Source organism: Anopheles merus, chromosome 3L (assembly GCF_017562075.2).
Source record: "Anopheles merus strain MAF chromosome 3L, AmerM5.1, whole genome shotgun sequence".
Classification (NCBI taxonomy): domain Eukaryota; kingdom Metazoa; phylum Arthropoda; class Insecta; order Diptera; family Culicidae; genus Anopheles; species Anopheles merus.
The window spans coordinates 18537665-18554098 of NC_054085.1; the positions used below are offsets into that span (position 1 = coordinate 18537665).

General features: G+C 45.9%; 4 protein-coding genes and 1 pseudogene across 4 annotated transcripts; 2 read left to right on the forward strand and 3 right to left on the reverse strand.

The window, feature by feature from the left end:
* Positions 1-229: 229 nt before the first annotated feature.
* Positions 230-1658, reverse strand: LOC121599351 (microfibril-associated glycoprotein 4-like). Its single transcript, XM_041927089.1, has one exon. It carries the CDS (start codon positions 1297-1299, stop codon positions 562-564), a length of 738 nt encoding a protein of 245 aa, XP_041783023.1. The 5' UTR covers positions 1300-1658; the 3' UTR covers positions 230-561.
* A 529-nt stretch (positions 1659-2187) lies between these two features.
* LOC121599500 (fibrinogen-like protein A) lies at positions 2188-3384 on the reverse strand. Its single transcript, XM_041927348.1, has one exon. The coding sequence runs from the start codon at positions 3377-3379 to the stop codon at positions 2360-2362; it is 1020 nt and encodes a 339-aa protein (XP_041783282.1). The 5' UTR covers positions 3380-3384; the 3' UTR covers positions 2188-2359.
* A 671-nt stretch (positions 3385-4055) lies between these two features.
* On the reverse strand, positions 4056-5013 carry LOC121599012 (annotated as a pseudogene).
* A 5726-nt stretch (positions 5014-10739) lies between these two features.
* On the forward strand, positions 10740-13408 carry LOC121600403 (SET and MYND domain-containing protein 4-like). Its single transcript, XM_041928949.1, has 3 exons — positions 10740-11053; positions 11139-12629; positions 12708-13408. The coding sequence occupies exons 2-3, from the start codon at positions 11158-11160 to the stop codon at positions 13060-13062; spliced, it is 1827 nt and encodes a 608-aa protein (XP_041784883.1). The 5' UTR covers positions 10740-11053; positions 11139-11157; the 3' UTR covers positions 13063-13408.
* A 524-nt stretch (positions 13409-13932) lies between these two features.
* LOC121599564 lies at positions 13933-16069 on the forward strand. The gene is made up of 3 exons (XM_041927445.1): positions 13933-14033; positions 14135-15319; positions 15389-16069. The coding sequence occupies exons 2-3, from the start codon at positions 14164-14166 to the stop codon at positions 15391-15393; spliced, it is 1161 nt and encodes a 386-aa protein (XP_041783379.1). The 5' UTR covers positions 13933-14033; positions 14135-14163; the 3' UTR covers positions 15394-16069.
* Positions 16070-16434: the final 365 nt, after the last annotated feature.

Sequence of the window (16434 nt, forward strand, 5' to 3'; positions counted from 1 at the left end):
GTCGAGATGGATTGCTTGTGGAGCAGGGCGGCGCACCGATAAAGGGCACGCCGTCACGAATTTCGCCGTAGTTAAGTCCCTTGCTGTGGTGGGGAAGTAAAAGTACAACCTAAAGCAAGTGTACATCCCGATGGAAAGGACGGGAATGCAGGGACGGAGAGACAAATGTCCAGCGTTACAGCTGAGCCGGGGGAGGGGCCGGAACTAATCCCGGAGTTTGCTTGTTAGAATAGAGTGATGAAATTTATTGCATTCCCAGGCGAGATTAAGGACCGTGGCCGTTGCGCTACGGTCGCTGGATCGGGAAGAAACGCGTTTGCGTGCAGATAATGAGGATTTATCGCAGAGTTTTGCAAACCATGCCAAATGTTGGTTTTAATTGATCGAAATAATTTGGCAGACATGAGAGCTGAGCGGGAGGAGCTTTTGTGCTTGAAGAAGGTTTTGATCGTCTTGAAAGCGAGACAACGCGTCAGGTTAGCTGTGATGGTGATGGTGAACGCAAGTAAAGTAATCCCAAATGAAAATGGTTTTTTTTATTATCAAGCAAACAAGACCCAACTAAACCTCCCGGATCATCATTCTTGTGTATGCCAACCCTGTGTAAGATGATTTGTACTTGTGCCATACTATGGCTTTAGTGTCCTCAGCATTATTGTAACGTGCATTGAGATTTGCGTGGAAGCACGCATTATACCACCACGCTCCTCCGCAATCCTCGGCACAGTTTTTACTTGTATAGCCATCATTGTCCCGATCTTTCGTTGAAAATTTCATACCCTTGTGGTAAGTCAATCCATCCTTTGCCGTTCCCGTATAAGTTCCCAGCTTCTTTAGGGGATACTGTTCCGCCTCACTGCCAATCTCGAACTCACTGTACCGCGCGTAAATGTAGTTTCCTTCGAAATCTTTCAACTCTATCAACAGCTCGTGCGATCTTGTCGACGTCACGCGATGTAAATGCTCCAGCCCGAGCCAAAACTCTGCATCGACGCTTCCGAACCCGTTCCGGTACTCGATCCAGTTGCGGTAGAAGTCCACCGATCCGTTAAACCGATGCTGGAACACAAGCCAACCTCCACCGAAAGCAGTCTGCTCACAGTAACCCAGGAATGGTTCGTCGTTCGCAGTAGGTTGAATTAGATACTTTCCCGATTCTTTCGATGGCTCTTCCTTGCACGCACGGTAAGAGGTTTGCATCTTAGTGAACGGTGAACTGGCCCTGAAATGATCTCGATCCTTCTTTGGAGCTAGCGTTTGGATCTCCCTTCGCATCTGTTCGTGGTTGGCGCAGGCCATCTGCTGGGAGAGCACTTTATTCGACTGTGTCTGCAGTGTGGTCAGATTGTGGCCGATCGTTTGGGTCAGCTGACTGATGGCTCCAGACAGCTTTTGGTCGATGGCCCACTATAAACCATTCGAAAGAGATTTCTGCTCCGACAGCTTCTGTTCGATAGCCTCTCGATCTTCCTTCATGGTGTAATCCATTTCGATCAGCTTGTACTGAATGTATTCCAGCTTCGCCGTTAATAATTCGTACCCGTACCCGGTGAGGGAAGAAGTTGTCTCATTTTGCTCGAATCCGCGCACTGTCGGCGCAGCAAACAAAACGACTACAAAGCACCAAAACACTGTAGCAACGTTCATGGTCAGCTAGAATGAATTACTACCATGAAATGATACTGAACAGGCAATGCAAATGTAGCTTCATTTTATAGTGCTGCTTTATGCTAAGTTATCTGTTTGGCGAACAGCGTAAACCCCATGAAAGCAACGATCGGATGCGGTTACAGCAAGTGTGATAACGTATGTAAAATTATGCGGTCGTAGCCTTATCTGTTTCACTTCACAGCCGTCAAATCTAAAGTTTCAAGGTAAATGAGGTCAATTGTGACTGTAACAATAGTAACACTTTTCTACAAACGTTTCATATCTGTGGTAAATGTAAATATTAAGAATCGATGGTTCTCTTCTTATCTTGGATTGGATTTAAATTCGATTCAAAAATTGTAATCTAATGATATACTGCAAACATTTTTATCGATTTATTGAAATTAAAATATACTTTATTATCCGCGCTACAACCTTGAAAATCGCAACCTAAACTTCGAGCCTAGTCTGTTAATAATACTTGCAAAGTCAAAATACGAAACAAAACTGTTAACACTACCAAACTTGCCTCTTTTTTATGCATACTGGGCTGAAACGATGATGGCAGTTGGGTTTATTATGTTTTTTAACGAAAACAGTTAAACGATAGAAACAAAGAAATAGCCGTCAGTAAAACCAATCTGACCTCATAATAGACATATATGATGTGTAAAGATATTTGTTTATTGAAATATTGTGGAGTCTTTAGTTAAATTTCACGAATCAACATTCTTGTGTATCTCAAACTCGTAGTTGGGAACCATAAAATAGCTTTAAAATATTCATCAGCCTCATAAAGCCCATTAAGATTAGAAAAGCAAATGTTACTATACCACCACGCTCCTTGGCACGCAAGATTAGATGGTATCATTGAGATTTCATCGGTGCTCCAATGTTTGGTTTTAAACTTCTTACCCTCATGGTACGTCAATGAGTCTCCTGCCGTTCCTGTGTACGATCCCAACGTCTTTAACTCATATTGTTCCTCCTCATTTCCGATCTCGAACTTACTATACCGTGCGTAAATGTACTTTCCATCTGAATCTTTCAGCTCCACTAGCAGCTCATGCTTTCGTGCCGAAGTAATCTGATGCAACTTTCCCAAGCCGAGCCAAAACTCTCCATCGACGCTTCCGAAACCGTTCCGATACTCTGTCCAATTGCGGTAAAAGTCCACCGATCCGTCGTAACGATGCTGGACCACAAGCCAACCTCCCCCGAAAGCAGTCTGCTCACAATATCCCAGGAATGGTTCATCATTTTCGGAAGGTTGTATCAAATACTTGCCCCATCGCTTCGATGGATTTTTCTTGCACGATCTTAACGAAACACTCCGAAGATTTAGGCCAGAAGCAGTCATAAATAGTGCGAAGTCTTGCTTCGATAGAAGCATTCGAATCTCATTTCGCATCCGTTCGTGATGGGTGTTGGCCGTCTCCTCAGTGAGCATTTTATTCGTTTGTGTGTTTAGTGCGGTCAGATTCTGGCCAATCATTTGGCTCATCTGACTGATGGCTCCAGACAGCTTCTGTTCGATTGTCTCTCGATCTTCCTTCATGGCAGATTCCATCCCGAACAGCTTGTACTGGAGGTAGTCCAACTTGGCCATTATTATTTCGAACCCGAACCCGGTGAAGGAAGGTTTTGTGTCATTTTGCTCGACCCCACACACTTTCGGTGCAGCAAACAAAACTACCACAAGGCACAAGAACACTTTAGTTACAATCATGGCCAGCTAGAACCTAAGAACCGAGGAATGGAGTGAAACTGAGCAGGCAAAGCATATGTAGCTTCCTTTTATAATGCTGATCTCTGAGTTCTAGACGGGGTGCACTAGTACCCCGAAAAGTGCATACAATGCCCACGGCTAGAACTTCAGCACATGCAGATTATTTTATTGGCATCCTCTCTTTTCTGCTTTGTTTTCATGAGTGTGGTCTTACAAAGTGCGATAACATATGCACAATGCCAATTTATGCGGTTCTCCGTATCGGTCATTTAGGGTGCCGTTTTTGGGTGTGTGGTTTTATCTGAAGTTGCAGGGTCATGGATGTAGCGTGACGCAGTTAGCTGTTACTGTAATTAAGACCTCCCAAATTACAATTAAGTCCCAATAAAGATGGTCCATATAAATCATTGAAAGTAAACCGTCGTGCGTGGGACACATTTATCCGTTGCGGTTAGGTAAAAGATATACCAAACCAGAACCAAATTTCGGAGGTAATTACGTCTTTTTATTTGTACTTGAAATATAAAGAAAAACGTATCTACTTATTTACAAATAAGTCAACGATATCAAACAATTTAGTTTTGCAAAAATCTTTCCATCTGCATACTAAATTGAAGCAATCCTGTTAATCGCTGTATGGAGGCGTGTTTATTTTACTTTATTGATATAAACTGCGTTACTTTTCGAGAATCAACATTCTTGAATACGCTAAACCCATAAAGGTTGAATTGTAGTCATACCAGTTCATAGATTTTGCATCTGTACTACTCATATAAACACTATTTAGATTTGAATAGTAACAATGTCCATACCACCATGCACCTTCATAATTCTCAGCACAGTTTTTGCTTCTACTTTCATCATTGTCTCGATCTTTAGTCGAAAATTTCATACCCTTATGGTACGTCAATGAGTCTCTTGTCGTTCCTGTTTACGTTTCCAGCTTCTTTAACTGGTATTTTTCTCCCTCACTGCCGATCTCGAACTCACTATACCGTGCGTACTTATAGTTTCCTTCGAAATCTTTCAGCTCCACCAACAGTTCGTGTTTCCGGGCTCGAGTAATCCGATGCAAGTGCTCCAAGCCGAGCCAAAATTCTCCATCCACACTGCCCAACCCATCTCGATACTTGACCCAGTCGCGGTAAAAATCTAGCGATCCGTTAAACCGATACTGAAACAGAAGCCATCCACCTCCGAAACTAGTCTGTTCGCAATATCCTATGAATGGCTCATCGTTTTCAGTAGGTTGAATTAGATACTTTCCCGATACTTTCGATGGGTTCTTCTTGCACGATTGAAACGAAACACTGCGAAGATTAAAGCCTGAACTGATCATAAACTGAGCGAGGTCGTGGTTTGACAGGAGCATTTGAACATCCTTCCGCAGCCGTTCGGAAATTAGCGTTGGCGATCTGCACTGTGAGCATTTCATTCGACTGAATATGCAAAGCCATGAAATTGCTAACCATCCTCTGGTTTAGTGTACTGATGGCCCCCGTAACTTCGGATAGATTATGACGAAGCGTTTGGCTCTGCTGGTTCATGGCCGACAGTATCCATGCCGACACGTTCTTCTGATGTGCTGGCTTCTCGTCGGTGGCCTTTCGTTCCTCCTTTATCGCAAAGTCCATCTCGGTAAGATTGTGCTGCAAATAGTCCAGTTTTGCTGTTAAGGTTTGATATTCAAACCCTTCGAGGGTCTCATCTAGTTCGTCACCGTGCACCGTGGGGGAAAACACTATCAAAGCTAGGCACAACGTCACTTTAAAAACAAACATGATGATGATGATGATGATAATCCCACCTCTTTCCCCAACATAGGTTTGAGAAAGACGGAAGTATCTTTACGATAATATTACTCTGATAGGTATATTAAAATATTTTGTACGAGCAAGTGGTGGCATCGGAAAACTCTCAGAGGAACTGTTCGATTCATACACACACCTAAGATGACCAACATAGTTTCATCAAGAAAAAACGGGTCATACTCCATCGAATACAATGGTATTCCCTAGCATCCTTTACGTAGCCCGCCAAGAACCAATAAATGGATCTGGCGCACCACTTATCAGGACACAACTGCGACATGCATATGGCCAGTTCCACTAGTGCCAACCGCTGGCCCCAGGGTCTCTGGCACCAATGGCAGGCTCCAGGGCACTACCTTCCGAAGCAGGAGAATCTAATGTATCCCTTACGTAGCTCGCCAAGAACCAACTAATGGATCCGGCGCACTACTTATCAGAACACAACTGCAACATGCATATGGCCAGTTCCACTAGTGCCAATGATTGGCTCTAGGGCACTACCTTCCGAAGCAGGTGAACCTAATTTATTGTATGTGGAATTTGCCACTTACAATCATCAATGAGTGAATCCTGTTGTGACCTCCCAGACCGTGTGCAAACTGTTAATTACCCCAAATAGATCCCGAATATCCACTTGTACGCGCGCGTGTCTCAAACCTATGTTGACTCTTTCTTATATTTTTTCTAATTTTAATTATAGTATATAAAGAAAAATCTTATCATCATCATAGAGATCGTGATGAAAACTGCAGTTACACATTTAATAATGACATGGGACATCTACACATATTTCACATTATACAGTTTGTTCAACATATATGACGCACTTACGTTTGAAATCCGGCAAGTTTCTCGCATTCTTAATCTCATCTGGTATACTGTTGTACCGTTGAATCCCTTTGAAAAACAAAGAGTTTCTGGCACTTAGGGAATGCAAGTTAGGTACCCTTGGCTCATTTGCCCTGCGTTTGTGGTGCCGATGGATATCGGACCCCCGAACTATGCTCTTCCCCAGTTACCCAGGCAACAGGCCCTTTAACATTTTATATATAAAAGTCATGGTCTGGTACACAATTCGCTGCTCTACTGACATCCATTGAAGAATATTCAGCATAACCGCGGACGGTGTACGTCGACCGCACCCCAGAATTAACCTCATAATCCGGTTTTGCAACCTTTGAAGTCTTTTGATTTGACCTTTGTTGCCAAGAAACAAAATGGATGAGCAGAAGTCAAAGTGTGGCGAGATCAATGATTTGTAGAGATGAACTTTCCCAAAAAAAATCGAGACCCTTCGCCAATCTACTTATCACTCCACACTTCTTTGCCACTTTAGCGATGACCCAGTCAATGTGATCGTGGAACTTCAACCTGTCGTCTAGGATAACTCCCAGGTATTTAGCCTGTCTAACTCTTTCGATTAGTTCCGAATTTATTAATTAATTAATTAAATTTATTAATCATGAAATTATGAATTAACATGATGGAATAATGCTAAACAGTGACAAATGCAGCTCCGTTTTATACTATTCTAGTGGAGAAGAAACAGAACTTCGAGCAAGATATAGGAAGTAGGAAACTTATCGCCATTACAATGTTTCGTCGTACGATGGGTTCAGCGAGGTTAATTATAAATCTAAAAAAGCCTTCACGCCTCATGCTTCACATGCTTCGCTAATAATAATGTGTTGCATATAGAACAGAAATCCCCTACAAGAACTAGAACACGCGCATGACCAGCGTATCAATCTAATGATTGCAGCTCACCCAGTTTTGTTTCAACGGCTAAAGGGAATCCCAAAAAAGTGTGAGAATCACAACTTCTCAACGTCACCACCCTTTTCGATAGTGAAGTTGTCGCTTGTCACTGCACATGTTATCTCGCGGTTCGGGAGCACAACTCGTTCGTGGCAGACTTTTTTATTATTTTTCTTGCAGCACCGAATGATATCGTACCAACAAGCAAGTGAAGAAAGAAGGCAACTCTTGTACCGTATCTCTTCCATCCACAAACACACAGCAGGGACGGGAATTGCAGTGAGAGATTGCCTTTCTTTAGCTGCAGCACGCACGTGGGCGCTTCAGGGTGCATCCACACACACACACACACGCATCGCCGTCGGTGTACGGATTCCGTTGCCAAAAGGTACCGTATGAGCGGTGGTCGGTTGACGATATCAAGAAATCGTCACGCTCAGGAAACTCATATCAACGATAGTGGGTACGCAAAAAAGAAAGAAAAAATATTGCATCTCTGCTTCTTGAACGTCGTGCAGCAAAAGCCCACGATAGACTCGAATCGGCCTATCGGACTGGTAGCATCACACACCCGATCTGGTGTGATGCGTGCGTAGGCTGCAGAACTGGTATCGTACGGTGAGCTAATCCCACCGGTGGCGAAGATGGCTCTCCATATCGACCAAACCCAGTCTGCTGTCAGTTGCGGACACTTGTCAGCACGTTTATCGATGGGATGAAATCGGAACAGTTCCCGGTTTATGGGATGTTTTTGTATGGGAAGCAATGCAATCTTTGCTCTTCTTTGTGACAATTTCTTCCTCTTTTAGCTCTTAGATGGCAGTCTTGGCGATGGTCATGGAGGCTAAAGTCCGATGCGTTGCAATAAATGAAAGAGTTTGATTCGCGTTTGCATCGTCATTCAGTTTGAATCCAAAATACAGTGTCTCACCAAATTTATGTATTTTTGCAGTTGTTTGTTTTTTTTTCAAATTCTAAAATTAAACGATTATTATTGATACCATACCATAGAAAATCTTTATATGTATATATAGATTATCATAATAGACAAAGATTAAATTTTAGTAAATTAAAAAAAATCGACATGATTCGAGTTCTGCAGTTTAGTTGTCATAAGCAAGAAGGTCCATTGGCCTTCTTCACTTCCACAAATTCAAATGAACAATGCAAGTTATCTAATAATTATAATCTTCTTGTAGATGTACGTTCAATCAAGTGAGCCACGTCGTGGTTAAAGCGCCACCGAAGGCATCAGTGAACATTCGCGTAAGTTCCGTTTCAGACCGTAAATGAATTAATTAATGTGCTTCGGGCAGAAAATACGCAATTGTTTTTCAACTTTTTAGTGAAATTTGGTACAATGGAAATTTTAGTGTACTGATCGCTCACTTTGAATTCATTAATCGATGTATGGAATCAGAAGAATTTGACCCTATCTCTAGAATTCTTGACTCTCCAAATTTGCGTAACTCGGGAGCAGACTGTCCTGCCAACATCACTTCTTCTAAATTAATCCAGTTGTTCTATCTTATTTTGTGTAATCTCTCCCTTTTGAAGTAAGGCTTAAAGCTATTCAAACAATAAATAATTTACTCCAAATGCTACACAACAAACCATATCTCCTTTATGCTTCACACCACCTTTCAAGCCACCAAATTGTCCACTCTAATCTCTCGGGATTAACAAGTGCCATTTCCCTCCGATTGCAAAACACTTTGATGCTATTACACTTCATCGTGCCAAAACAAAACATGGAGAAAGAAACATGGCTTATCGTGCACAAAGACACAAACCAACTTCTTTTGATGCTAGCGGCACATGCTGCTGATGATGATGATGATGATGATGCACCAACGGTGGTGCACCGTTTCGAGTGGCACAGTGGAAGAAACAAAAAACCATTCATCACTTATTCATCGCCAGCACCAGGGTGTGGTGGGTCGGCGAGGCGAGCGTGATGCCCCATTTCCACTACGGATGCTGCCCACCGTACCGGGTCGCACCTTACAGAGTGGTCGTTGTTGCGTTGTTGCTGTCGTGGTTTTTGGGGGGGGGCGGCAGAAAATTAAATGATTGCTTCGTACCCGACACCTTGCGATGCTTTGCGTTAGCTTATGGTTGGCTTAAGACGCCAGAACACACACACACACAAACTTCGGGAATGCGAATGGTTTGCTAGAGAGAACGGGATTTCCCCTATCCCTTACACCGCTCGTTAAGGGCTGCTCGCCCGGGTACCAACTAGCAGCAACGAACCCTTTCATTAAGGATTTCCGTTTCCCATTTTCGGGTGCTTGACTACTGATTACGGTCCCTTCAGGTCAAGTGTGCCATTTTGGCGTGTGCGGGTGTGAAAACCCGGTGAGGAATGATGTGGAAGCGAGGATAGGGATTTTAATTCCAAAGCATGCATTCCCTCCCTAAGTCAATCCGTGATGCGTCTCCCAAAGTTCTCGCTCCCTTTTCGTAGGTCCTTCCTTTGCCACCTTCCCAAAAACCGCACAGTCAGTCCGGTCGGACGGTCGGTAATCTCGCACAGCCGGGGAATGTGTTGGTAGAGAAAAAGAAAACACTTCCCTCGCAGCGGCCGACCACAACGAAGACAACCGGTCAGCCAGCTCCGTTCCTCTTCCTGCGATTGGAAAAGCCGGTCCTTAAGGGTAAGATAATTTTCTCTTCGGGATTTCTATTATTTTCCTTTTACCCTTCCCTCTCTCCTACTTCGGCTTCGAAAGACTTGCTTAATCGACTCCAACAGCCGCCACCACTCGCAGCAGCAAACCATATGGAGCGGATAGTGTTACAAGCATCATCACGGGCCCCCTCCCTAGATACTACTGCGGACACGACAGGAATTTAATCCGATTTGCTTCGATTCCAATCGTACCACCAATACGGGGAGAGAGTTTCTTACGACCAAGGGCTTAGCTAAGCCGTAAACCGAAACGGGGAGTGCGTGGGGACCGATGAATTGTGTACTATTTAATTTACTGAGCGCATTGCCCACTAGATGCAGCACGGAATGGCTCAGGAGGACCGTACCGAAGAAAACAAAGCAAATTATTTTGGTGAGATTGCATTCCATTGTGGCTTGTGGAAACTCTTTTTTGCTTTAAAAATGTTGAGAGTTGATGCGCGAGTTTATTTTATTTTTATTTTTAAGGCCGCTATCCGCCAATGGGCTTTGTGAAACATTGCATGCCAAATTCCATGTGCACATGTTGGTTCGTTTTTTACACTCTCGTACTAAATCGTCTCCATTGAACCATTTGTATGGAGCAGTTGATTCGTTGCCGGCTCTAAAGTTGATGCCCGACATTAGAAGGAACCCTCAGAAATCAGAGTCGGCTGGAGTCGAAGTAGGCCGGAGTCAGAGTTAGAAGAAGATATTGGGCGTCAGCTTCGGCTGGAGTCGAAATTGGTCGGAATTATCTGGAGCAGGCGGGAATCGAAGTTGATTGGAGTAGGCTGAACCCGTCTAGAACAGACCAGTGATCTGCTTATAACAGCTCATAAGCCACTTTACTGCCAACATTGTAGTGTTTGTCGCCATTTTCATCAAAAAACATTTTCCACGTTGCATCAGCTCCGAATCCACCTGGTACCGACCGATTCCAATACCGATAGATTATGATTCGGATATGTCTCAGCACAGTTATGATCGAAGCTATCCTCTGGAATCGGATCCAATGTTCTTTTTAGCCGGATGGGATTCAACTCCGGATTTTCTTTATACTTTGCCCATCACTACATTGCACGTGGCATAGCGGTGTCCGTGCCCTAAACAAGACTTGATAATTATTATTTTACATCAACATAGTTCACATGGCATAGTTTAATTCGATGTGATTTTATTTGTCCCGTTTCATCGCATAATCTGGTAGCAAACGAGAAAACCAGTCACTTTTCCCTCGAAAATCGAACCAAAACAACAACTTTCCAACTGAACAATTGAATTGATGCCCAAACGACGGATGTCACACGCGCGCTTGTCGCCCGAAGAGCAGCCATTTTGAGCAGTGCGCAAACATCGCAAAGCATCACTACCAAAACATTCCAGCGAAAAACTCTCGACGCGTCGGATGTGATAAAAAACGGCTCTCTGGTAAGAAAACAATCTTATTAGCACAAAAGCCTATATCCGGGATGTAGTGATCGATTCTAATTTGTTTTTTTTTATATATCTACAGAGAGCTCCTCCGTTTTTTAATGGCCAATAAATACTTACTTATGGAAGGTGTGCATATGCCCACCGTCACTGGCCTGTTCCAGGAAATGTGGGAAAGCACGATCAAGGACAAGCTGGAAGCGGCGGATAAAAAAAAGTCGAACAATAATTACAGTGTGGTACAGCTGCTGATTCACGAAATCGGCACCTACCTGCGGTCCCACCCGTACCGCGAGCGGCTTTTTCTGCACCCCGACCTGAAGCACGAAGCCCATGCGGCGTTCCTGCGTGCCAAGGGGAACGAGCTGTTCCACAAGCGGGCGCGAAAGTACATCGCTGCCACCGTCTACTACAACGAAAGCATTGCGCACTCGCCGAAGGGCTCGGAAGTGCGAGCGATCGGGTACGGCAACCGGGCGGCCGTCTGCCTGCAGCTGGGCCGGTATGAAGATTGTCTGGCCAACATACGGCTTGCGCGCGACTCAAACTACCCGGCTGCGCTGATGGGCAAGCTGACGATGCGTGAAGTCGCGGCCCAGAGTATGCAAGCGAGTGCCGAAGCAGCGCGCCGGTTTGCAGACGACCCCATGGAACCGGAGGACCAGCACGCGCAGGAGTTGAAGCTAAGCTACCCAGCTCACCCGACGGTGCCCCAGCGGGTAGCGGATCTGATGCTGTGCAACAACCAGCAGTACGGTCGGCATGTGGTGGCTACCCGCCAGCTTCGGGTAGGCGATGTGGTAATGGTCGAAAAGCCGTACGCAACGGTGCTGAGCGACCACATGAAGCGCGTCCGGTGCGCCTTCTGCCACGCCGAGGAACCGTTTCTGCTCATCCCGTGCGAAGAGTGCACGATCGCCATGTACTGCAGCCAGAAGTGTTTGCGCGCGGCCTGGCAACAGTACCACCGGTACGAATGTCCCATCCTGAACGACATGCGCACCATCGGCACGGAGTATCTAGCGCTGGCGGTGCGCACCGTTGCGATAGCGCTGGCCAGCTTCGACCACGATCTGGAGGCGCTGCGGGCACATTTGAGCCAACTGGACGTGTCCAAAGTGAACGCGTTCGAGATGGACTGGCGCGCAGCGTCACCGAAGACCGTCTACGAAACGGTCTACAGCCTAGCCACCAACCAGCGGAAGCGTGGCCGGAAAGATTTCGCCCTGAACGTGCTGGTGGCAATGATCACGCACGATCTGCTGCTCAAGCGCACCCCGGTGGCGCAGGTGTGCGGTGCGGATCCGATCCTGCACAAGGCACTGCTCAATCTGTTGCTACATCATCTGCAAAGCACGATCGTGAATCATCAGTTCCTGCACTACATGGACTACCTGGCGGAGCAGGACGTTTACGAGCCGGATGAGTATGCCATCGCCTGCTTTCCGCTGCTGAGCATGCTGAACCATTCCTGCGCACCGAACGTGAAGCGCATCACGATGCGCGACGGACGGTGCGCGCTGCTCGTGACGCGACAGATCGCCGACGGTGGGCAGCTTTTTGACCATTACGAGTAAGTTCCGGTTCGTGGTGGGGTTGATAGCAATTATGTTTTAACGGTTTCCACCATACAAAACTAACCATCTTTCAGCGTGCACCACTGGATGATACCGCGCAAGGAGCGGCAGAAAATCTTGAAGCAGCTGTACAAATTCACCTGCGAGTGCGAAGCCTGCGTAAAGGACTATGATTCGTTGCTAGGCTTCGTTGATAAGCACGCCACCCCGATAGAGTTCGTGCTAACGGGCAGCATAAACGCTAGGTTGGTGGTGCACAGTGAGGAAGAGGCATTCAAATGGTTGCCAATGCTGCGGGACTACATGAACTCGGCGGGGCGCCACTATCCGGCCAGTCTTAGCGTCGTCTCGATGAGCCAGATGATACGCTGCTATCAGATACTTCACACCTACACATCGTGGATACCGATGCACCGGTATGGGCTTTAATGTTGTGTAGTGAAAGGAGGGTTAAAATAGAGAGAGATAGAGAGAGCAGCTTTGCTGTAGAATTGCAGCATGATCGAAGGAGGAAAATGCAGCAGAAAGAACGAGGCCTTTTTAGAAGGTTGAGTTATAATTTGTTTTCAAACGTAACAATTGGGCTCCATAGCAGGGACGTCTGGCGTAAACATTAATAGGTTACTTCATTTAGAAATTTCGTATCGACACAAGATGAAATCTTACGAAAAAGGGAGTACAAATAACCCGTTAGGATTAATTTGATTTTTTTTTTACGAATAGAAATAAATATTAATTCTCCATCGAACTTATCTTAAACCTCTGTCTTGACACTTTTATCGTGTTCATAGATAACGAAGTAGTACGGCCTTTTTCAACTTATCCCATCTACTGTTGTGTTTTTAGAAGCTCGCTATTGCATCAAGACTGCCATCTTTGGCGCGTTTGCTGAAAGGTTTGCAAAGTTGATTCTATGACAATCTTCAAAATGTAGACAGGATCCATCAATCCAACCTGAGGTACCGCTAGAATACAAACAAAGTGGGAAAAACGATGGATAAGAATAAATTTACTTGCAAAAGAATTTCTGTACCAAGTTCCTCCATTTTTCCATGCTCTGATTCCATAAGACCTGGAATTTGGGATATAATTGATCATCTGTGGATGCACTTTTGAAATAAATCCCACTTACCACCATCTGCTCCAAAATCAAAGCAAAAAGCTACAAAATCTGGAAAAGAACTATGCAACCGCCCTGGACGCGCCGCCAGCGTAACGGACAATTTGAATGCTGTCAAACGGGCGTCCGAGAAACGTCAACATTGCAATGACGCAGTATAATCCGGTATTTTGAGCGTTCAAAAGCACTCCTCCATCAAATGTGGCCATGCTTTGAGCGTTTGAGTGAAACTGATGAAATCGGTGCTCTAAAATCACTCGTTTTGTGCAATTAGCGTACGGTAAGTGCATTTTTTGAAGTCTAAATACGGCCACTGGGTATGAACAGTGTGGAAAGAAAACACTTACCAACCTTCCCTTTGCCTGCTTCCTTTCACTTCAGGTGGTGCCTCCTTCCCCACACCAAGCGCCATGGATCTTAAGCTGGCCGGAAAATGCAATCTGCTCGCGCCGTTCGAAAAACTGTGGCAAAGCAAAATAAAGTACCTCGCCGAGCATGCGTTGAACAGCTGTTTGGCCAGCTGCCCCACCAGCAGGGACGCGCAGCGCGTGCGGGAGCGTTTTGTCGACCAAATCATTATCCTGGTGCGCAGCGGTGGCATCCGCGACCAGCTGAATCTGGCGCCCGACGTGAAGGGGCACGTGGCGGCCCTGGCGTACCGCGCGCAAGGTACCGCCCTGTACCACCCGCGGGTGTGCAATTACATCGAGGCGCTGAAGTACTTCAACGCAAGCATCGCCCACACGGAGCTGAACTCGGTCGACCGGGGCATAGCGTACGCGAACCGGTCGATCGTCTGCATGGAGCTGCACCAGTACGAGGACTGCGTGGTGAACGTGCGCCTGGCCCGCGCGTCCAACTATCCGGTCCGCTTTCTGCCGAAGCTGGCGGCGCGTGAAGCACGCGCCCAGCATGCGCTGCAGCGCATCCGAACGATCAACGCGTGGAAGCAAAAGAACGGCCACTGGTCCGCCGACCGCAACTGGCAGCAGCAGGAGAAGAAACCGCTGGCAGCAGCAAACGGCGCGGAGGAACTGTCGACGAAGCTGGGCCCGCATCTGCACGGGCTGGCCGTGGTCGAGTACGAGCATCTGTACGCGCGGTGCAACTATTGCCACAGCCGGCGGCTGTTCACCTTCATCCCGTGCGAAGGCTGCACGGTGGCCATGTTCTGCTCGGTGGCGTGCTTGACCGAGGCGTACCGGAAGTACCACCGGTACGAGTGCGGCTTGGTGCGCGATCTTTGGAGGATCGGTGGCGCCGGAGCGGTTACAGCATTCCGGCGGGTCGCGGCCGAGCTCGCATCCTTCCCCGATGTGCCGTCGTCCGCCGAGTATCTGGAGCTGTTCGTCGCTATGAAGGGGTACTGTGCGGTGGCGGATGGATTGGAAGGACCAACGGTGCAGGAGCACGACCATCGCCAGCTACCGTACCGAATTTTCCTCACCGACATCATCCATCAGCTGATGGTGGAGCGTACGGTGCTGGGATTTTGCTGCATCGAGGACCCGCGAATTAGCCGATTGTTGTTTGAATTGATCCTTTACTATCTGACTAGCTGTACAGGTAAATATAGCGCAGTGAAATGCTCTAATCGTAGAGTGTTACGCATTTCTCTCTCTATTTTCTCATTAGATTAACGCTAATTAGAATGTTGTACGCCGAGTATCGTACGCGAAGGCGTCAAACGTTTTTCACCATTCACCATGCAAAGGAACAGTGGTACAGGTACCACACACACCCACCTTAATTGCTCAAAAACCACTCAGCAATGGTGATGAAGGAATCTGCCTTAAGCTATCTAGAGCAGAAGTATTCTGCCTTTTTATTCTATAAAAGACGTTACGGACGATACAGTCATTAATGATAGGGGGAAAATGAGCTTTCCACATAGCTCTAGAAAAGTGTTTAGATGTAAGTTTTGCCAATATGCCTTGCGTAGTTAGTTTACAAATTCCAAATCTCAAGTCATTCCATTGTTGCACTCGAAACAGTTGCTCCAAAAAGTAGATTTTATTCTCAACAGTTCATTGCATACGCTTGGACGCGATTCGTAAACCAACAGTGGAATTAAATGATCTCTGTTGCACTAGCACTTTTTTTTTCTAATTGCAATAACTTGCCATAAATCCATCAAGTCCTCTGTGTACGTGTAATGAGACTTCCCTGACCAATAGGATTTAATTTCTGCCGAGCAGGAGGCACAAAAGACAGGGTTTTCGTGATAAGATTGCTAAGTAGATAAAAGGGGGGCAAAGCTACTTCAAAATCACAATACTTAATGTATGCTCTGGTATGAATATAAATGTTCTAATACACTTACCTAGGAGGGGTTTTAATATATATAGTTCTCAGCAATTTTGCTTTAAAAAAAGGAGCTACATACTTCTACCCGTTGGAGACGCTCCACAGCCATGTTCACCTCCAAGATACCTAAATTGAAAGAGTTTTGATATGACCATCACGACGCTCATCTAGGTGTGCCATGTGTTTCACAAGTTCCTAACCTAAAAAGCCAAGAAAATCTTTCGTCCACCTGCTAAAAAGAAGACATTACAGCAAGATGAGGGGGGTTTCGACTGACCCTTCCTTTTTTGGAAACATTTGGAGGACACTGAAATGGTCGAAGAGGGAAACCAACACACAGGTGTGCAAATAGAGAGCAATAGAGAAGGAAATGC